The 23,549-nt window shown below is 40.9% G+C and overlaps 1 protein-coding gene across 1 annotated transcript; it reads right to left on the bottom strand.

The window, feature by feature from the left end:
- Positions 1-1,026: 1,026 nt before the first annotated feature.
- On the bottom strand, positions 1,027-23,414 carry samd4b (sterile alpha motif domain containing 4B). Its single transcript, XM_083886734.1, has 13 exons — positions 23,132-23,414; positions 19,193-19,770; positions 16,981-17,451; positions 15,042-15,284; positions 14,831-14,940; positions 13,599-13,685; positions 11,298-11,565; positions 10,963-11,048; positions 9,290-9,405; positions 7,608-7,812; positions 5,597-5,723; positions 4,665-4,748; positions 1,027-3,403 (listed from the first exon to the last, which is right to left on the bottom strand). The coding sequence occupies exons 2-13, from the start codon at positions 19,386-19,388 to the stop codon at positions 3,375-3,377; spliced, it is 2,022 nt and encodes a 673-aa protein (XP_083742860.1). The 5' UTR covers positions 19,389-19,770; positions 23,132-23,414; the 3' UTR covers positions 1,027-3,374.
- Positions 23,415-23,549: the final 135 nt, after the last annotated feature.

The raw sequence follows: 23,549 nt of genomic DNA, 5'->3' as shown, positions 1-23,549 counted from the left end.
AGATTTCTTTCTCTCTCTCTCCGGTCGCTGGTGCGACGCCAGCAGGGGGCGCCGCCGCCAACGAACCATGTCCCTCTATCTACAACAGTGCTGTATTAGTGTGGCAAAAAAAAACAAAAAAACATGCGATTATAGAAAATAAGCATAAGTTATCGATATCAAGGGAGAGTAAAAAATACAATTGGAAAAAGATATTCTGTAAATAACCTTTTTAATTCTTTTTTTTTGTTGTTGTTGTTGTTGTTTAAACTATACCGACCTCCTATGGCTCTGCTGAAATTAAAACATGAATTTTTTTTTTTCCCTGTTTCTGCGACGCAACCGAAAGTGATCCGAAAAGTTAAGACCATATCACACACACACACACACGCGAGCACACACACACACACACACACACACACACGTACATGCACCTGCGCGCCGACTCTGCCACATCCAAAGACAGAGGCTGAAGAAGACGGGATTTTCCCGCCGCGATTCAACACTGATAACCACGCGATAATGTTCGGGGAGGGGCGGGGCCAGGGGGGGCGGGGCTTCTGGGGGCGGGGTTTCCGGAGACTGAAAACACATCCAGACACAAACAGAAAAATATGGACTTTTTTTTTTTTGTCAAAGCACCTTGAAAAAGTATGATTCATCAAATCGTCACGCTGGCCGTTTGAGGAAGGGGGCGCTGTGACGAAACGCAGCCGATTTTCAGTTTCCTCAGAGCAGGGAAGCACGATGTTGTCGGCTGCTAACTCCTCGACTTCTGCGCTAGCGCCCTCTACAGCTACTCTTTTGTTAATTCACTACTTATATCAGTTATCGGCACCAAGAACTGCCAATTTAATCGTCAAAAACAACATCTTGCTTCCCCGTCTCGGAGGCTAAACCAAAAACACCCTCGCGGTACGAACTGCACCCCCCCGATCCCCCAAAATCCCTCGGCACAGAACGCGGCGATTCATCATCATTGACGTAGTACGGCGTTAAAATGACAGAGACAAACTGCAGCTGGCGTTAATTCTTCAAACTGCTGTTCTTTCTTTTTCTTTTGCGTGTGTGTTTTTTTTTTTTTTTTCCTCTCGTGAAACAAAAAAAAACGTCTGCAGCACTTTCACGACAAATCTCCTTTTACCAAATCAAACCGCTGTACAAGCTTTTCTCTTTGGCTTTGTAGAAGTTCAGAGGAGGACAGACACTTCTACTTGGTCTACGGGGAAATAATAATTATAATAATAATAATAATATATAAAAGAAAGAAAGAATAAACACGGGTATGCCTACGGTTGAATTACAAGTCTCTTTCTTTATCGGTTTGGTCTTTTTGGAGGAGAAAAGAACCAAAGAGTGAGGCGTCCAAGAACCCCATCAGACCTGGCATCAACATCCGCCCGCAGATATACCATCGTATGTGTGTACGACGCTAAAATGCGTCTTCTCCCACTCCGAAACCTCAATATTCTAGATTTGGCCAGACTCTGTTCACATTTTTCGCAAACTAGCTAGCGGCTAGCAGGTTCCCATTGGTCGATACCATCTGCTGCATCGTCTACTTCGTCTACTAAGCGTGAACAGAAATGACAAACCCGACGTCGTGTTCTACTGAAGAAGAGCTAAATGTTTACCGACGTTATAATTCAAGAAGAATTCGGAAGAAGGCTAGTTTTCCCCTGAAAGACTCAAATGAAGCTCTTTTTTTTCGGAAAGGCTAAAGCTGGCGTTACGTTTACATCAGAAGTCGGAAACGTGAGCGACGTCACCCACGCGTCCGTCGCAATTAAATTGAGAAGTCCGAAATTGTTAGCCATTGTTGGCAAAACCAGTCGATAACAGCGCTCTACGTGGTATTTTGCGAGATATACGATCTAATTCAAGTCGGAAGAAGGCTAGTTTTCCCCTGAAAGACTTTCAAATGAGGCTCTTTTTTTCGTAAAAGGCTAAAGCTGGCGTTCCCTTTACATCCGAAGTCGTAAATGTGAGTGACGTCACCCCTCGAAATTGTTAGCCATTGTTGGCATAACCAGTCGATAACAGCGCTCTACGTGGTACTTTGCTAGATATATACGATCGCACGATATACGATCGCGCGAACGTTCGTACTTGACATTAAAACGCGCGATCAGATCTGGCTTCCTCACGCACCTTATTCAAATTAGACGCACAACCTCCCACTCTGAAGCCTCGATATTCAAGTTTTGGCCACTATGTTCACATTTTTCGCAAACAGAAATTCGCATTAGTCGCCTGCTAGCAGGTTCCTATTGGACGATACCATCGTCTACTTCGTCAACTAAGCGTGAACAGAAATGACAAACCCGACATCGTGTTCGACTGAAGAGCTGAAACTAGTGATTAAGTCAGAAAATGTTTACTGGCGTTATAATTCAAGTCGGAAGAAGGCTAGTTTTCCCCTCAAAGACTTTCAAATGAGGCTCTGGCGCTAAAGCTAGCGTTCCATTTACATCGGAAGTCGGAAATGTGAGCGACGTCACTCTTGAAGTCCGTCGCAATTAAGTTGAGAAGTTTTGCGACATAAACGGGTTAAAAAACTGCTGTACCGCGAGTACGACTAGTTTACCGTGAAACACACGTACGACAGAAGTGCTACGAAAGGTGAAAGTAGCCCGCGTTAGCGCGGAGTTACGAACCACGCGTCACACTGTTATCTCGTCGCGATATCTGCGTTGCGATGTCGGTGCCAGGTCTGTTTCGGAGAGTCTCGCGAGAACTGATTATAGAACGGCTCGCGTTTTGTTCGGACGTTTTCCCGGCGACAGTTTGCCGACGCTCGTCTAAACTAAAGTTTCCTCGCGTGGACGTTTGGGGGGGCTAACGCCACGCGTCGGAGGATAACCGAGTAAAAATAAACAAAGTGCCTTTCTTCTGGCGAGGGGGGGAGGAGGAGGGAGGAGAGGGGGACGTTTTCTGGGTGTGTTCTGGATAGAAAGACTTGTTCCATGGCGGGAGGAGAAGTAAAGTAACTCATCGGGCAGAGAAAACCCTTTAAAGACAGCACCAATCCACCATTTTTCCTCCTGGACTGTGGCGGAGCTGAGCCTCTGCAGGCCGTGTCACAGTCCTGCAGGTGACACGGAGCAGACGCCGCAGCTCGCCTTCACTGTCCTGCAATATAATAATCATCTGTATTCCATTTTTAATAAACTTAGTTGTATATAATAAAGTACAAAAATATTAGAGAACATATACACAGTTTGTTTTTGTCATTATTGTAGTGACTGACTGCTCTGCCTGGTTTTTTGCTGAAGCGTACGTTTATCTTTGTGCTGGGTGATGAGGAACTGAGCAGGCCTCCAATCGAGTGGACTTCTCCTTTTTCTTTCTTCTCCTTCTTCTTCTTCTTCGTTTCTCTCTCCTTCTCGGGGGTTTCATATCGTGGACGTCCGGTCCGTTCCGTCTGAGGGCGATAAAAAGTTATTTCAAAAGACGTCGACAATCGTGAAATATACGACACGTCGGCTCGCGTCGTCTCCTTGAAGGAGGAGGTGGCGTTCCGCCGCTGAACAAAGTTATTGATGCCTCCGTACGTGTCCATTAATCTTTATATTCAATGCCTTTCATGCTCTTTATACGGGGGAGTATATGACCTGTCAGTGAGGCTTGTATCCACAATTTATGAGATACATTCTGGATAAACGGAAGATTATTCTACAACCTGAAAAACACACCAAACTTCTGAATATAAGTTTCGGACAAACAGGATGTGAAGTCATCATCAGTCAGTGGCTAAATATCTGCATGACCGTTCAAAAGTTTGGCGTCATGTAGAAATGTCCTTATTTTTGAAGGAAAATAACGTGTTTTCAATGAATATGACACATTTTGAGAAATAAATCAAAATTTTGAGAAAAAATGACAATTTTGAGAAAAAAATGACAATTTTAAGGGAAAAAAATTTGAGAGATGAAAAAAATTGAAAAAATAAAATTTTTGATTTTTTTTTTTTTTTTAATGTCCTTATTTTTGAAGGAAAATCACTTTTTTTTTTTTAAATGTATATGACATTAAACGAATCATAAATACACACTATACATTCTTAATGTGGTAAAAACTTCTGTTTTTTAATGGAATATGTACATAGGTGTATAGAGGCCCATTTCCAGTGTTCTAATGGTACATTGTGTTTGCTAATGGTGTTAGAAGACTATTGGATGATTAGAAAACCCTTGAAAACCCTTGTGCAATGATGTTAGCACAGCTGAAAACGAATAAAAATCATTATTTCTAATCTTGTCAATGTCTTGACTATTTTTCTATTTATTTTGCAACACTTTTGATGAATAAAAGTCTTACTTTTAATGGAAAACACAACACAATTGTATATGTGTATGTAAACGTGATATATGTGAACATATATGTGATATATGTGACCCCAGACTTTTGAACGGTAGTGTACAGTTTCCACACAGTACAGTACCGTTTGTTAAATGGGAAACTAAATGGTGATTCCTTTAGAAATGGAAGGATCCTTGCAGCCCTCATTGGTGCCTTCCTAAAATATTTATGCGCTATATAAGGGAACAGAATTTTCATCCGTTTGCATAGAGGGAGGAATTTTTAACCAGTGATTGACAGCGTGTTTACAGTGTTTGTCTCATTGTTTCTGTATAATGATGGTGGTGGTGGTGTTGGTGTTGCAGGCTGCAGAGAACACTTACCCCCTAAGGCATGCTCCGTCATACTGAGGCACAGTGACTCCAGCGTGGGGTTGATCTCCAGGTCAGTGCCTGGAACTTGGCATTCTGTGGGAAAAATGACGGGGCGAAAAAAAAAGAAAGTTTAACTTTTATATCACTGCAAAAAAAATAATAATTAAAGCAACGTATGTGATTTATTTGCTCCACAGAACAAAAGAGGTCATTAAAAGTTAAGATTATTTTTAATTTAATTTAAAATTAAAAACCAAATCAACAGATTCACGGGGAAAATAACAAATTACATTTTAATTGCATCACAGCAAACGGTGACAACATCTGTGCAAACACATGAACAACACTCATTATCAAAGAACCTGTTAGTTTGTGCTTTAACCCTTTAACACCTGACTCTTTTTTGTTGCTTATTTTAACCACAAAAGTAACATAAAATTATCTTTTTGCCCCGTTATTCCAGAATAACTTTCAAAATCAGGCAGTTATTTACAATTTACCGCATGTTAAAATAGTGTTTTAACAATTTAAAATGAGGAAAAAACGAAACGCGGTGCTGCAGTTGTACGCAAACACCAGATTGTGTGTGTAAAATGTGAATAAAACATGTTTAAAATAACATTTTTGGAGTCGTCAGGCGTTTTTCACACTTTGTCGATCGCCTGCGATACATTCAGTGTTAAAGGGTTAAAATAATTCCTCCTTTAATAATTTTTAATCCAAAAAAATCTATTTAATGAAGCTGTGTTGCTCTCTGGACAAAAATAAAACAAGACTTTCTCAAAACTGGAAATGATGATGTTCGTATATGATTGAGTTTTAATGATGTCTTTGTTCTACGGAGCAAAGAAAACAGAAAATATTCACATTTAAGAAGCTGAGAAGATTCAGAGAAGTTGTTTTAATGGTTTTAAAACAAAGAAAAGAAGGTGACCGTGTACCTTGCTGCTGGAACATGAGCATGGTTTGTGGGGACGTGTGGACGGGGAGTGAGTGGGTTCTCTGCACAGTACTGCGACTCTGACTGGGCATGCTGTTACTGCCGCCGGGGTTAGCAAACCATAAGCTCTGGAGAGAGGAAAAAATACAAAAAACAAACACACAAAGGTCTCAGGAGTCGACTTCAGAGCATTCTGGAGAATTCTGCTTTGAACATGATAGTTAAAGGTGCCATATGTAAGAATGTGGCCAAAAACGGTTACTACATTCAAATTCAAAATACCGAGGCTTTTAGGTTTCGTTTTCTGACGTAACTGGCAACCCGTGGTTGCTCGGCAGCTGAGACTCTACTGACTGCAATGATTGGTAGATGGCGGTAGGTGGCGCCATATGACGCCAAAACATGATTTCAAAACATAAACATGATTTGCAGTCTGCAAAATATTTAATGCAAATATTTTGTCTGTACTGTTGTTGTTGGTGAGTTCAGTTTGTTATATGAACATTATTCCTGAGTCGCTGTGACATATTAGGAGGATTTTATGATTTATTACATAATGCACCTTTAAACTAAACATTTCATGCTATGATAATGCATGACTAAGCTTTTTCCCGCTGTCGTGTGTGTTTCTATGAATTCAACTACTTTAAATACAGGAAGTGGACTACAACGCAGGGGCATTGTGGGTAAACACAACCAAAACATACATGTGCCTTATGTTCACATAAAACAAAACAAAAAACCCCAAGACTGATCAGATTTTTTTTACAATATTAATATTAATATATACATAATAATAATAATATTATATTATTATATATATATAGGATTCTAACCCCGCAGCTCCATGTTTTGCTCTGATGTGGCAGAAACAGAACATTAACCAACAGAAGAGCGACTCTTCTTGTTCATTGTTTGTCTTTGTCTTTTCCTTCAAGTCATTCTTGCTGCAGCGCCGCCTCAGGCGAGGAGGGGAACTCGTTATACCACATTTTCAGGTTCATAATAACTCGGTAAACTCTCTTTAATAACATCAGCTCTTGTATATGTATGTAAGTGTATAAATTGCAAAAAGTGACTTTCAGGACAGTAAAATAAGTCTTATTTCTGGTGTCAGTTGAAGTTTTTGCCTAAAAAGAAAAGAAATCTCATTTTAAATGTATTTCAAAAGTCTGTGCGTCGTGAAACATGTGATACACAGGCCTTTTTCTTTTATTGTATTGAATTTTACATTTTAATCTAGGTGATTTCACCCAGTTTTGGACCGATATCGATATATGAAGTTTTGTATGGGCTCATCCTGACTTTGAACACTTTTTGAACACATGTAAAATGAAGTCACGTCACAGATCTGTGTTCAAATATAAGAAACTAAGTATTTTCTAAGTTTCACTCAAGTGTGAAGTCGAACTCAGATGTTGAATCGTACAGAGAATATTATTAGGTGTGAAAACGACCTAATTTAACTTATATAATGTAAACTGATTAAAAACATCACCACGTGAGTCTGTATCTACAGATGTGGTTAAAGACGTTGAGGTAGCTGTGTTTTTGTGGGCAAGTAAATGAGAACTGGGCTCGTAAGCGGAGGGTGCCACCTACTGCTCAACTCTGTGAACTGCCAATATTCAAAATATTCATTTTATTTGACCAAATCTCTCATAATTCAGTTAATTTCAGTGTGTGCTATTTGGGGGGAAACCAAACTACTAAATGGTGTTAAAAATGGTAGGCATGAGTCGATATCGTAAAAATACAATACAATAAAAGACACATTAAAATCAGCAACATCACTTTCGCTGAGTCATGCTGTGGACTGTTCTATTCATAGCAGAAGAATCTTAGCGACACGGTCGTCTTTGAAATAGCTTGAAATAGCACCAGCGTGTTAGGACTGGACTGATATCGGTGTCTGTTGATACTCCAGGTTGTGATATTGGTATCATCGAGCCACGCCAAGTTAAATCCCTCCAATGATCCAGCGACACACACACACACACACACAGACTTACTTGTCTCCCCTGTCCTGCCAGCACAGGATTAGTGAGAGTGTGTCGCGGTGACACTCCGCCGATGCCACCAGGACTCAGAATATTGATGCGTCCAGCTGGAAGGCCGCGGGGAGTCATCTGAAACTGCCGCTGTCCTCGCCGTGCAACGCTCCCACTCACGCTCACAGAACCTGCTGTGGGGAGGGAGTTGGACCCGTACGTCCAGCTGGGAAAAAGACAACGGACCAGATCAGAAAAACAACGAGCCAAAGCTTAAAAGGTTAATCCAGGTTCCAAGGGTTTTTCAGGACCAATTTGCACAAATTCAAGGTCCAAAGGTACTAACGATAGCTTAAGATGGGAGGACAACGTGTAAGAGCTCGTCTTCGTCCATGGTGTCTCCATCTGAGAGACAAGAGATTGTCTTCGGGAAATTGTCTTTGGTGAGACAGAGATCTGGGAATTTAAAAATCGTTGTTTTCTCTCTCTCTCGTCTTAACTTTACTCGCTCATAGTTCTGCACGGAATCTCGTGTCAACGGCGGAGACAGAGAAAGACAGTGGACAGTGTCCACTCAGGCCGATTTTGAATAAATATCTAATTGCGATTATTTTGACAGGAATTGCGATATGATTCGCAATATCTGCGGGAATTTTTAACAAATTTTCAGTCGAAAAACATATTTAGTTAGCTAGTTAGTTTATTTGTCCTTAAATAGGACATTTGTTTTCAAATTCAAATTTCCTATTTATTTAAAAGGATTATCGTCTGATATTTGTGCAGATCTGTAAGAATGTTTGTAGATCGAGACAACAATTAATCAAAAATGATATTTTCACTCGCATTTCGGATTTAACAAATGTCGCGCCTCCTGCAATTTAAAATTGGAGTAGGCCGTATTGCGATTTCAATATAATCAAACAACGCAGGGCGTGAAACAGTAGGTGGCGCCATGTGGCGCGACAAACAAGGGACCCATATCTATTTGACAAATTCACAAACTTTCAAGGATTTCAACTTCAAGGATCCTTGGAAGTATGTGATCAGAGTCACTAAACAAAATACTGATGAATTAAAGCTGTGCGGGCCCTCACAGCCAAAGGTGGCGCTATGCTCTTGACTCATGTTTTCATGTCCCGCTGTTTTCCAGATGGGTCTCCTGTGTCACATATGAAGTTATGAGCTGATTGGTCAATGTACGGCAAAGTTACACGCCACTTCCTGTTTTGTGGCGAACGGTTGAAAATCGTCATCATTCCGATGGTTGCCGTGGCCACGCCCCTTTTTTATCTGCCATGGTGCCAATTGACTTTTTTGTTCGTCTTGTGCTGCGACATGTTTCCACCAAGTTTGATGCAATTTTGCGTCTGTTGGTGGATATTTGATAACGGCTCATTATTTTGCAGGCGATCGGTTGTTGGAAATTGGGACAGTTCATTATTTGGCAGGGTAATATTTTTAGCTAAAATGTTAACTTCACTTCTTTACTGCACAAAATTCAAGCACTTTCAATGAGCCACGTTCTTTTTTAGGGTGATTTTTTTAAACAAACTTTCAAGGATTTCAAGGACCTGTGGGAACAGATCAGGATGGAGTTTGTCGCGTTAGTGTAAGACGGTAACGGATATAAGCAGATAACGTTCTTCTGGATCAAAATGCAAACATTTTCCATGTGTTTTAACTAAGTGTTTAACTGGTCTCACCCTTTCTGTCGGTACACAGGCATGTCCAGCATAGCTTTCCGAGGGAAGAGGCGGAGCAGTTTGAGCACCTGCTGCTTCCAGGAGACCAACCTTTTCTTATGAGTCTCTGAGAAAGCCTGACACACACACAGAGACAGAGTAAAAACAATGATAGATCCTTCATTTTGGAGCTGTAAGACATTCCCAGAGTTAAATTCAAGCACCTTTCAAGGTGCATTCTCAAGCGCCTTGCACACATAATTCATACAAAAACATACACACTCAAATTTCATCATACTTTATTGTCTGTTCTGTTCAATCACGTCTCGTAATTAAAACGCATTTTATTAGATACGCCTGCTCAAACTGCTCGTTAACGTTAATATTTAATCGGAACATTTAGGGATGAAGACGTGATCGATACGAGCTGCTGCAGAGCGAGAAAGAAAAGTGATTTAAGGGACTTTGATTCGATTCTTTAGACACTGTTGATCGACTGGGATCTATTTTATCCCCCACTCCATTTAACAAGTTAAAAAGTGCAATTTCAAGCACTTTATCCAACATTGAAACTAGTGGTGGGCACGTTAACGCATATTAACGCTGTTTCAATGGCGACTGACCAGAAAAAGACGCGCGTGACGTCATGTTTACGTCACTCCCGATTGTTAAAATGAGTCTCTAAAGTAACGCTAAACTTTAAAAACAGAGGCACACATATGCAGTACACAGGTATGCTAACGTTATTTGTAGCGCTGCTCTTTTCCATTAAAGCTCCCACAGAGTGGTCCTGTTGCACATATATGCGAGTTATGTCTACTTACATACGTTAACTTGTTTTTATGCTCAAAAACCTCCTAGTTGCTGTAAACGAGCCGATAGAAATCTGTCTTTTCTGACGCTGTTTCCCAGCTGCGAGATTTGAGACTCAACTCTCTCACCCAGAAGACAGAGTGTGTTGTGATTGGCCAGTATATTCAGCACACCCGCTCTCAGAAGCGCAGCGCCCCCCTCTGGAACGGTGGATGCACTGCTACTCATTATCAAAACATTGTTTTAACAGTGTTTAAAAATAGCTTCTTCACGACTCCCCGCCGCAGTCCCTTTGACGACCTTTGACCCGGAGTCAGACCCAGAGTCAGAAGACACTGTCGCTCGTGAAACACCTCCACAACGGACGTTATTCTTCTTCTGCGGTTCAATGTACGCAACCGGATGTGCCCGGACTAGTGCCTGGAGCAGGAGGATCTGCTGTTCAGGAGAACCGCTGTTTACGTAACCGGACCGGGTTTTTTCAGAGATCTCGCTGAGCCCGAGATTACAATAAAACACAGCGTTCTCAGCAGTGGCTGAACTGTTTGTTTAGAACCTTCAGGGCTTCATAAACAAGGTAATGACGCAGGTACACACCAAACAGCCTTAATTGGAACTTCCGGTCTAGGTCGCTTTAATAAAACAGACCGCTCCAGTTCCACTGTAGGCTAACGCTAACCAGCGCTAAAGGAGCTAACACAGCTAATGGCGCTAACTGCTAAACGGTGCCTGGACTCCGGTGTCACGGCACGCAAACATGAAGTCACGCGGGGTCTTTTTCCGGTCAGTCGTCATGGAAACGGCGTCATGCGTTAACCTAGCGCCCACATCTAATTGAAACACTTCAAAACGACCCTGAATGACGAAATCAAAGCTCTCACCTCATGCGCGAGACACTTCTCAATGAGTTGAAGGTAACAGCTGATGTTCTCCTCGTCTGGTCTGGAGACCAGCAGCTGGGTGCAAACTGAAGGGAAATAAACACAAAAATGCATTGATATTAGGGCTGAAATTAATTATCTTAATTTATTCACCATTTTCACTCAAGTCTGGCTCATAAAATGTCAGAAAATATTGACTAGTGTTTCCCAAAACTTCAAAATTTTAATTAAATTAGTATTATTGTGCAGTTTAAATACTTTCTTTGTAATATAGAGCATAGAAACACTTTTATTCTACAGTTTTGCTCTTGATGTTCTGGAAACTCTATTCTGACCTTTTCCCATGACGCGGGTGAACTGTCCGGGGATGTCTCCCTCAGAGATGGGCGTGGCTGACGTGTCTCCATCACATGGAGCTGGGTTGTGGGACTGGAAGCCCTCAGAATTTTTGTCTGCTCCTGTTTTGGTGACGTCTGAAGAGGAGGAGGAGGACATGGCGTCTAACTGTGCGGCGCTGGGCGGGCTGTAGGCCTTGATGGGCGTGGTGACGATCTGCTGCAGCTCCTGGAGGGCGTTACGGAGGTTTCCGCCTTCCAAGATGTCCTGACGAGAGACAATATCGCAATATATCAGCCTGACAGAAGGACTGGTTTGATTTGCAGTGTGATTTATAACGATATCAAACGATCGAACGCAGCAATAGGTTCCAAACACAGCTAAAGCCCCACCCCTTACACTAGATGATAATCTGCCAGATTTCAGTCCCAATCTGGCTCTTCTGACGACCGTGGGTGTCTTCAGATTTCCCATCGTAAGTATTAAACATGTTTGAATTTTACTCCCAGAACCCGGCATTAACCAACGAGAGCGAGTCGACCGGGAAACAGATGTTTAAGTACTTTTCTTTAGAAGCGTAACTTAAGTACGAGACAAGTTGATTCCGTCTTCTCAGCTTTGACTTCATCAAAAATATCAGCACAAAAAATAAATTGGCGCGAGTTTCTGCGAGATCCCTAATCCCTGGAATCTCCTGGTGTGTTCCTGAGTCTCGACTGGATTGTCTAGTCTGAGCTTTCTCAGGATTAAATCCTCTAGTGTGGGCCAGAAACGATCCGTCTCATTAATTAACTAGTAATAATCTGTAACAACAAATCGGCCTTAAGAACAGTATCGGTGGATTTGTCGTGTGTTCTTCTCATTACCGTAACTCCTAGACCTAGTTTGTGATATCTAGAAAATTCAAAAAACTACGGACTGGCGATCTGTCAAGGTGTGGGTGTGACTCCGCCTTTCGCCTCTATACCAGCTGAGATTGGTGCAGCAGCTCCGTGAGGAGGATAAAGCGGTAAAAGATGGATGGACGGACACCGTAAAGCAGGGAAATGGAGCTTTAATTGGGCTCATATACTTGTCATTACGGTAGAACTAGGGCTGTACATTTTTTACACCCCCCTTGTTTTCCACTATTTTGGTTTAGTCCAGCCCAGTGGGTTGTTGTCGCTCCGTGGCTCGTGAGCGACAGACAGATTAGCGTTGCCATTAATTAGCTGTGAATTTTGAGCTTTTCATGTTAGGCTACAGTCAGTCTCATCCATGTCAAGGACATCAGCAGCGTGGCAGCATTTTTCAAAAGTAGATGACGGTAAAAAAAAAAAAAAAAGTGGAACGCAAACTTTGCGAGCAACAGTTTGCTTTTCACAGCGCTACTACAAACATGGCATATTTAAAAACGCTAAGCTACGGTTGCTCCGTCCGTTTTGAGTATGAACATATCAGAATTATTAGCATATTTCAATGTTTTAGTCTAATAATCGTTGATTAGTTTTATAACTGCAGGCGCACCATTACGAGTTGACAGTACATTATTTTCGGATATCACGGGCTATGGTATTGCGCAGATGAACGTAATGCAAAACGCTGTCAGAGCCGTCAGACTCCAGACGCGGCTGCGGGTCTTTTCAAATTAAAATAGCCGATTAGTCTTTATTTATTCATTATTATTATTTCCTTTTTATATATTTGTGTGTGTATATAATTGTGCATGCACACATTATTATTATTACTACTATTTTTTTTTTCTTGCCCTTTTTTAAATTTTTTTAATTTATTTTTTTATATTACGTATCACAATAAGGGTACACTTATGGGATCAAGTTGGTATCCACCTTTGTACGTACATGCCTATAAACCATGATGAGTAACAGTCAGCTAATAGCCCAGTAATATGAACCACTAATACTTGCATATTTTGTATCACTTTAAGTACCATTTTATACTTGCCAAATTTATATTTTTATTCTAGTTGTGCCTATTGTTATGTTATGTTTAACATTTGTCTCAAAAAAAAAAAATAGCCGATTAGTCAATTTTTAGTAGAAATTTCATGGCTTTAGTCGACCAAGAGTTGTTCTTTGGTTGATTACAGCCCGTGGTAGAACCTCTTAGAACCATTATGGAACGACTGTCCAATCAAAGTCCAATCCTCAACGGTTGAATAACTGCCAGATATTGAACGTGAAAGTTATCTTGTAAAAAAAAAAGGCCAGAAGAACTCACTCATTGAGCATTTTTTGACAATTCTAGCCATAAAATCCACCTAAATAAATCCAGGCAGCCTGATCATCGGTTTGCTTTACCTTCTCTAAAGACTTGAGCACACTCTGCCTCTCTCGCAGTTTCTGGATGCTCAGCGCGATCTTGTGTCTCGCTCCTTTAGTGACGTTCTGAAAGCAAAAAAAAAAGAAAAGAAAGGAAAAGAATGAACATGAGAAAGCGGGAAACTCACTGGGCAATTTATACTTTCTACGCTTCCTAAATAACAAAGCTAATCACCATGTGTTTGATTAAAGCCAAGGGGCAGAGCGTTTATGTGTGTGTGCGAGCGAGTGCTTTGATAGAACTGTAGGCTATCGCTGCTTCATTTCACGGCTCATTGACAGTTGATGTATCATCAGGTTTGAGGACATTAATGTTCACGACTGATGAGGGGGGAGGAATCACCACAGCCCCGCCCCCCCCCCCCCCCCACACGCTATAAAACAAAGAAATCATTCAAAACGAGTCATTTTATGACATATTATGGTATACAAAAATCGCTCTGGATTCAAAAATATCACATTAAAATAGATTTGTAATCAGAGGACCTGACAGTGAATCATAAAACCCACAAATTGATCCTTTAATATATCCCATTTCCTGTTTCCTGTGTGCAAATCTCGTGAGACTTGACCGCGATCGTCCCGCGTGACTGTGATTTAACGAAGATTTGTTCATGACTTCACCGTCTATGGTGTCGATAAGAAAACGCTATTTATGTGGTCTAAAATTACTGCGCCCTCTGCTGGACAACTCGTTAATTACACTAAAATGTCTGTTAGCGATTATAGGCTGGATATTTTTAACTTGAACAGGGTTAGCGTTTGAATTAGTGTGATCGTATTTAATAAAAGGTGCGTTAATGTCACTAATTTAGGCAAATTATTTCAACGTAAATATTATTTTTAAAGAGGCACCAGGTTAGAGACCTACGTTTTAGCTAGTTCTGTAAAAATGATCTCTCATAACCAAAAGAAAAATGGTATTAAAACTGAAATATCTTCACATGAATCAACGTTAAATCTAAAAATTTAATCAAATCCACCCAGACAAAACATCAATGATACCCAATAATCTAAAAAATACACGTTTATGAATACAGTCGTTAAGTTAGTTAAGTTATGAGATATTTATAATGTTTTTTTCCCTCTCATGACCACACTAGACTAGAATTTGAGCTTGAGACCCCTTTAGTGAAACTTATTGATGTAAACTAGACCATAATATGATGCATTTCATGTATTAAACAATGCAAAAGGGAGGTTTTAAAGACCTGTGACTCGAGGTGCTGCTCCGTGAGAATCATCATCTCCTCGTAGTTCATCTGGGAGAAGAGCGATGCATATTTGTGAAGGCGGAGACTTTTCAGCCACGCGGGAACATCTACAACAACAAAAAACACAACAACGCAACGACATGTTACAGTTTAGATCACTAGAAACACAGGTGGGGTATTTTTGTTTCTTCAGGTGGTGAACTTTGACCTTTCATGCCGCTGCCGTCCTCCTGGAAAGTGTTGCGAGCCGAGCCCGGGTCGTCCGTCTGCTCGCTGCCCGAGGACGCCACGCTGCTCTGAGGCGAGAGCGGAGCATGGTCCGTCGGGATGAAGCTCTGTCGCCCTCCGATGTCGTCCTGACCGATCCACTCTGAGCCACAGGCCTGAGGGCTGGAGGGAATCGCCGACATGGACTTCTTCAGAGGACTGGGCTGCATCTGTCCACCCAGACCTGAGGAGACAAGAGGAGAGAAGGAATCCACGGGTGAGAGGAGGCATTTGTTTACCTATTTTTTTTAGTAATTACCTGTTAATAATCTGTTCTACATACAGTAGATCATATTAATGCTGGGCATGATGCGTTTCCTTGACGACTCAGCGTAAAAAGACTCGCGTGACGTCATGTTTACGTGCCTCGACACCGGAGTCCTGGTACCGTTTACCAGTTAGCTCCCTTAGCTGCATTAGCTCCTTTTAGCGCCGTTAGCGTTAGCCTACAGTGGAACTGGAGCGGTCCGTTTATTCAAGGAAAAGAGCAGCGCTAACAAATAACGTTAGCGTACCTGTGTACTGCGTATGTGTGCCACTGTTTTTAAAGTTTAGGGTCACTTTAGAGACTCATTTTAACAATCGGGAGTCACGTAAACATGACGTCACACATTTTTCCGGTCAGTCGTCATGGAAACGCATCATGCCAACGTTGACGCCGTTAGCGCGCCCAGCGCCGGATCACATATCGTACATTTCGTCAGTTTTTTTAATGTTAAACAAAGGACGCGTGAAACAATTCATCATTTTCAAATCAAACCTACAAACTGAATCAAAGCAATTAGCAAATGGCAAAGGTTGCGATTTATCCCATCGGTTTTTCATTGCTTACTCTCGTTGTGTGCAAATTATAAATGCATTAAATAAACATTAGTAACAATTCATTTCTTTAAGACCTCACTCATGCCTGAGAGTACAGTGGTTAATATGTCCGTGCTCATCTCGTACAGTAATTATTGAATTGAAGCTATAGATATGGTCAAGTTCTGCTGTAACGCAATGTGAAAACTAGTTTCCTTACAATTTTAGGTTGATTCAAACAAATGAAGTAGTTTGAATAAATTCTAACAAACACACTCCTCACCTACGACACCACAAACGTCACAGTTTACTACATTATTACCAATTTTAATAACCGTTACCTTGTTATCAGAAGTGCTAGCTTTAGCGTCTAAACTGAAATCGCTGACAACAGGAGGAAGCTCAAGCAGCTGTTCAATTCAAAGAGGTCAGAGTCTCCGTCTTACATTTCCAAAATGGTGTCGCTGCTGATACGGTAGGAAACCTCATGCGACCTCTGCTGGACACTCAGGGGTACTACTTAAATAGACACTTAAGCATGTAATTTCAGTCGAGATGTGAACTTTACATCCTACTAGAGGTGCAAATAACGATTATTTTCGTAATCGATTAATCTGTAGATTACTTTCTTGACTAATCCTTTGGTACATAAAATGTTATAAAAACGTCGATCGGTGTTGAACAGAAATCTTGTTTTAATCACGAAAAAAGCTTCAGACCAATTCACCGATTATCAAAATAGTTGACGGTTAATTTAGTGCTGTCAAAACAAGCTGTCGCGACTCGATTTGTACACCTGAAACCTGATTTATTCTGCACATGTGCAAAGTGTGACGACTTACCGTTATCGCTCACGTATTGCGACATTTGTGAAATTACAATTAACACTAAAAATAAACTTTAAAAGTGTTTTAAAAAATGAATAAAATCGATTCATCGATTATCAAAATAGCTGGCGATTAATCAATGCATTGTTTTAGCTCTATATACTACGTTTTACTATTGAATTAAATGAAGTTAAGTTTTGTGTGACTACATCAATCAGACATGAATAAATCGTCGCAGCGTAAATGCGTCACCTGTGTTATTGCTGTTGATGGGAGACGACATCCCGCCCGGGAACGCCATGTGTCCGTTCTGTCCGGCGGGCGAAGTGCTGGATGACGGCGACTTGTCGTGCCAGGCGTGTCCGGGCTCCAGCGCCTCGGCGGAGCTGGGCCACTCGTCCGAGCCCTGGCGAGGGTGGTACGGGCTGGAGGGAGGGCGCGGCGCGTAGCCGCTGGAGAGGTGCTCCTCCAGGTGGTTCAGCCACATGGCCAGGGAGGTGCGGTCGTCCAGCGTGGTGGCCGGGTGGATGAGCGCGTAGGACAGCAGCTGCCTGCTCTCCTCCACAAACAGGCTGCTCTCGATGGTGTGACTCAGCACTTTCTGCAGCAGCTTCATGTACTCGCACTTGGCCTCGCTGTTGCGCGGCTGCAGCAGAGGCAGGTGGGAGAGCAGCAAGGAAACCACTTTCTCTTTAGGCTCCTGGTGCCACTGGCTGACAATGGCTGAGGAACACAGGAGAACAGAGGACGTCAATGGCACGTTTACGATCTTATTATTATGCAGTTAAAGTCCATGTGAATCACAAGCTTTACACATGATGTACATTATAAAATAATGGCTGAGAACGCGTGGATAAAATAATTGTGGAGAAAAGACTGAAAACAGTGTCTCTCCGGTCTTAAAAAAGTTGTTTGTTACCAGAGTTTATGTTAATATTCTGTGCAAACACAGCAACTAATGATTATTTACATAATCTAGAAATCTGTCAGTTATTTTCTTGATTAATAGATTAGTTGTTTGGTCCATAATATGTTGAAAAATGCTGAAACAATTCATCGATTACACTGGTCAACACATTTATTGTTTTTTTTGGCTGATTTAGGATCATTTTGATGTGCTGAATCCAATAATCACATTGGTTTTGCTCATTCAGGTCAACTTTCTGAACAAAGCTAACGGGTATTATTATTATTTTGTTTACGGGTATTTTCACGTCATATGATGCAAAATTATTTTATATTTCTTGCAAAAAAAACAAATTCTGAAGATTTTGCACGTGCCAACTTATGACTTAATGTTTTTTTTATATATTACAAGTGAATGAAATGGCTTCGACGTGAAGATCTTGCAAAAATAATCTTTTTTGGATGAGAAATAAACGAAAATCAACTGATAATGTCAAAAAAATGTTATACATTTTGTCAGAAGATCGGACTTCTCAAAATCAAATTAGCATAAAAACCTGACCTGATTGAGAAATATGGATGTCATTTTTGGATTCAGCGGTGCAAAAATGGTCCTAATTCAGTTGAAAAGACATAAACTTAAATTTTTTTAGTAACCCAGTGTTATTAATGGATTACTAAATTAATCGTCAACTTTTTTGATCATCATTAATCCTTCTTAAATGTGAATATGTAAATATTTCTTCGTTTCTTTGCTTCACATAAAGAAATCAATAAAACTGACATTCGAGAACATCGTCATTTCCAGGTTTTGACAAACACTGATCAGCGGTTTTTAACATTTCATGGACCAAACGATTCATTGAGAAAATAATCTACAGATTAATCTATTAGGATAATAATCATTAGTTGCAGCTCTAGTGTTTCTTAAACGTGGAAATTTTGTCCGCAAACTAAAATGATTCAGTTTGAATGATTTCTTTGTAATGTGGAGCAAAAAAACAGATAATATTCACATTTAAGAAGCTGAAATCTCAGAGAAACCAGGTAAACCGGGTGTGTATATAGATATTTATATGTGTGCAGGGTCTCTGCAGGTTTCAACAAGTCAAATGTAAGACTTTTTAAGACTTTTTTAAGACCATAATGAATACAATTTAAGACCCATTTCACATCCATACTGGCAAAAAAGTACACAAGACATTGGAGCCACAAATCGTCGAACTTATGCAAGCAGTTCGGCTTAGCTGTGGGCTTTCTTTAAGTTTTCTCCACTGCTATGCTAAGCGGTAAACACACCGCGCGGCGCGGGCACAGCACACTAGCTAGTGGTGCTCGACTTTAGTTCCGCGTTGTAGTTATGTTACGTCACGATAATAGATTTTTAAGACCTTTCAAAATTGTATTTAAGACCTTTTATGAGATTTTAGGAGAATTTTAGACATTTTAAGGCCTTAAATTATTGGATTTAAGACTTTTTAAGACCCCACGGATACCGTGTGTGTGTGTGTGTATCTCAGGAGCACGGGGTAACCCTGGTGGTAAACCGCTGATGTACCTGCATTGTTGGCCTCTGCTTCCAGGATGTGGATCTCGGTGCAGTCTGCCAGCCAGTGCTCGAGGCAGATGTGCAAGAAGCGAGCCTGGGTGCGGGACGCCCTCTTCAGGAGGGACAACAGCGCCACCGTCTGCTCGCACTCGTTCCAGCCTTTGAACCAATCTGTGAGGATACCGACCTGGTCTCGGAACATCATGGCGTGTCTCCTCGGGGGGGAAGGAGAGCAGGAATGTGTCTTTGGGGAGGGGGCGAGTGAAAAGACCGCTCTCTCTCTCTCTCTCTCTCTCTCTCTCAAACACACAAACAACAGGATCAGTCGCGCTCCCCGCACAGCAGGGGGCGCACTGGCGACAGTCCTGGGATCCCCTCAGACTGGACCGAGGGGCCCTCACATGGTTCAGGCGCAGGAAGATCTAACGCGCCTGAACGTGGCGGCGTGGAGCGTCTCCGACGAAGAGAGGCCGAGGGGACGAGCGTCAGGTGTCACCGCTGATCCACAAACCGGGTTTTACTTCCTTCTTTCTTTCTTTCTTTCTTTCTTTTCACTCTTGCGTGTTCACAATCACATCATCCATGCCCTAAAAAACAAGAGAGAAAAACCTCATTAGTTCAGAATTGACTAAATGTCTTCGTCACATTAATAATTCCTCCATCTGCAGCTAAAGATTATTTCAGTTAAATGTTAATCAGTGTTTCACAAACCTGGAAATGACGCTATTCTCTAAATATCGTATATTTAATATAATATTTAACAGCAGAGAACGCAGATCTGTTCATGACTTCACCTAAAAATAACGTAACGTTACTGTCGTCTTCTTCTTACGAGCAAAGAGGGCGTGCTGCACTCACAGCGCCCTCTGCTGGACAACTTTTTAATTACTAAAAATGTCCGTTAGCGTGAACCGGGTTAGAGTTTGAATTAGCGTGATCGTATTAAATAAATAGTGCGTTAATGTAACTAATTTTGGTGAATTTTTTCAATGTAAATATTATTTTTAATGATGCACCAAGTAAGAGACCCGCGTTTTAGTGAAATCTGTAAAAAATTATCTCTCATAAGCAAAAGAAAATGGTACGAAATGATGTGATTCAATTTGCGAAATTTAATCAAATCCAAAAACCAAAATGATTCAGTTGTTTATTCAATGATTTCTTTGTTCCATGGAGCAAAGACGCCAGAGAAGCTGAAAACCAAGAAAACTTGTTTTAAATGTTTAAAAAATTACTCTTAATTATGATTAACCAGTTATCAAATTAGTTGACAATTAATTGTTGCAGCTGTTTAGTTTTCTTGCTGCCAACTAGTGGTCGGAGGCCGAAATACAACAAATAAACAATATCACGTCATGAGATATTATAATATATTTACCAATATCTTCTCACACCACTAATGGGCTGAGAAAATTCATATTACGATAACATAATTTATTATTCTTTACGACTTTTCACCGAGCAATAGTTACTTTATTTTTAAGACCAAGGTGGATTTTTTTTCCCCCAAAGTTTCACCTCTGACACATCTAACCAATCAGAACGGAGTTCTGTTAATGACATTAAAATATTAACATGAGCAGAGCCTGGTTACAAAGAAACCGGAACTTCCTGAAACCTTTGAAAACCGTTCTTACAGAATCGTGGTGAAGTTTGGCCTGAAGAGACAAAGTTTCTCCACTGGTTTCTTCTCATGATTCCGTTCCCTCGTTATTTATATGCGTGAAGATTAATTTAATGCAACATTTCTGCATTCAAAGATAGGAAAAAAAGTCATAAACTAATATGTTTCCATACATTCCAAACACTCTAAATCAATGTCAAGGTTCTGGGAAACACTGCGCGGCGTTGTTATCGACTTGTTCACTACGACGAGCCCCAGATACATTTGTGTTTCAGACTTCTTCACTGGAATGCGGTGAACTCCGCGGAGACGTCGCTCCCACTTCTGAGTTCCGACGTAAACGGAACACAGCGTCGGTTGCAGCCTCACACTCATGTTTAAGTCGTTTTACAGGTCAGAACTCCTACAGGCTGCTGACCTTTAGTTCCACCAGCACTTGTTTTAGTCATATCCTGCTGCTGCGGCTGCTTAATGTTCTGTTTCATGTCAATACCTGCTGCACATACATGCACTTACTCATATTCTAATTGCTGCTTAATGCTGTGCTGCTCCTCGTGTTGGCTAATACATGCTCTCTCAGTGTGTGACTTTCTGCCTCTGGGCTTTTACCAATATTACAAATTCTTGTGTTTTTCCTGTGTGTTTACTTCCCCAGACCTGCTGTTTGTTTTGTCGCCTTTTCTATTGTTTTGCTGAGCTAATTTAACTCCACAATCAAGTGAAACCTGATTGTGGCTGTTGGGTTCATGTTTACTAAATGTATCGCAAACTATTTTGACAGTTTTAAAACCCATTTTTACTCTTTGGCTTTCGACCCCGTATTGTTTTTATATTTTCTTTCTTTTATAGTTTAATCGTACAACCTGTTTATTTGTGTTGTTTTTATATTTGCTTCAGTTTTTTTATTGTTTCATTGTTTGTTCTTAGGTCTATGAGGTCACACGTGTGTACGTTTCATGTGTTTTATTTACTTATCTCTGATGTACATTTATATATTATGTAATATTAAGGAAAATCAACTGATAATGTCACAAAAATGTGATCAATTTTGTCAGAAGGCCGGACTTTTCAAAATCAAATTAGCATAAAAACCTGACCTGATTGAGAAACATGGATGTCATTTTTGGATTCGGTGGTGCAAAATGGTCCTAAATCAGTTGAAAAAAATTTTTTGTAACACAGTGTTATTAATCGATTACTAAATGTGATTATGTTTCATGTGTTTTATTTATTTATCTCTGATGTGCAGCACTTTGTTTCAGCAGTTGTTTTTAGTGCTTTATAAATAAAGTTGGATTGAATTGAGAATCGATTCATCGGTGACAAGATGTTAATTTCACTACAGAAAAGTCTAAATGAGCTCTGCAGTTGGGTGCATGGAAAAACTTATACATCAGTATCGGCCGAAACACTCCCTATACGCAACAGGTTACTCATCCAACATGCAATGTGTACAATATACTTCACATAAGTGCAAAATACATATACAATATCTCATGTTCAATCCTTATTTATAACGTAAATATCAAGCAAATGCTGTATATAATGTATATTCTATCTTATTTAACCTGTTATAGTCATATTGTTAATATCCTTCTATGTTGTACTTTCAAATATGTTGAAATACACATTTTTTAAATTATTATTATTACCTCTATCTTTACAGGCTTTGTATATATCGGCATATCTGTTCTTTTTAAAGTCCAATATGGTGCATGACTATCAAAAAATAGTGAAATGTCTGCCAGTCCAGTGTCACAGTATTTGAGTTTCAGGGAGGCTGCTGTGACACCAGGCCATAAATAGCACATAAAAGCCCTGCAATGTTATCAGAAATGATGAAAAGTATGTGCTGTCAATGTCAAATAAAGCCACAAATAGAGCTAAATGGGTAAATAAGCTCGCTGACAGAGCTGAAAATGGTACCACCTGTGACATAATGAGCTTTAAAACAGGGGATTCCGAGGGTCTGACTTCAGGCTGCTATCGATAAACTATTACAACTGTAACTGCGAGTATGTGTTCGTTTAAAACAAGGCAAAGATTTGTTGCAGAAGTAGCTTAGCACTAATTAGCTGTTAGCCACAGTTAGCTCCGTCGGCCTCTTTAGTGATGAGGGGATTCGGGATTTGTATTGTTTTTCGTTGACGCTGTTGCTGCTGCTCCTTTTCTCCGCCTCGTACTTCACCCACAGCGGCACAAAACACCAGCGTCACCGCGCTGTTAAACTGCTTTGTTGACAGCAGGGTGTACATCGACCGACTACGTTCACTTATTAACCCGGTTAATCACAGTAAAACACACACAAAGGCTTTGTTGTTTACCTTTTGTCAGTTGTCACTGGTTAGCGAGCTAGGCTAACGTGCTAACGCACAGCTCGACGGTGGGGCAGGGACCGCTAGCCTCTTAGCTTAGCGGGTGTTGCTAACAGATGCTAAAAAAGCGCTAGCTCAGCCGAAAGAAGCGTAGATTTGGGTCCCCGCGCGTGGCGGCGCGTGTTATTCCTTCGCAGCGACACGGTCCCGCGATGTCACGCAAACCATGGTGCGCAAAATATGCGCACAAAAATGTTTTTTACAGCACAGAAAATAAAAGAGTGTACGCCTGGAGAAATCTTCTTCGATTTTGAGGGTGACGTAAGACGTAAGCGCGACGTCATCACGTCCGGACGGTACGTCACGTCGTCTTCCGCCAACAGTGTGAACAATAAAAGAGACAGAAAACTGATGATGGAGGAATTTT

This window comes from Microchirus variegatus (assembly GCF_963457635.1).
Source record: "Microchirus variegatus genome assembly, chromosome: 3".
NCBI classification, from domain to species: Eukaryota; Metazoa; Chordata; class Actinopteri; order Pleuronectiformes; family Soleidae; genus Microchirus; species Microchirus variegatus.
Note: the sequence above shows the minus strand (reverse complement) of the source record. Positions and strands in the feature narration are given on the sequence as shown.

Excerpts from the sequence above, each read along its gene's own strand:
- samd4b (XM_083886734.1), bottom strand. The coding sequence starts at position 19,388 with ATGATGTTCCGAGACCAGGTCGGTATCCTCACAGATTGGTTCAAAGGC. Across the intron at positions 15,285-16,980 it reads CATCAACAGCAATAACACAG|GTCTGGGTGGACAGATGCAG; the intron begins GTGACGCATTTA and ends TTGTCTCCTCAG. Across the intron at positions 4,749-5,596 it reads GCTCATGTTCCAGCAGCAAG|AATGCCAAGTTCCAGGCACT; the intron begins GTACACGGTCAC and ends TTTTTCCCACAG.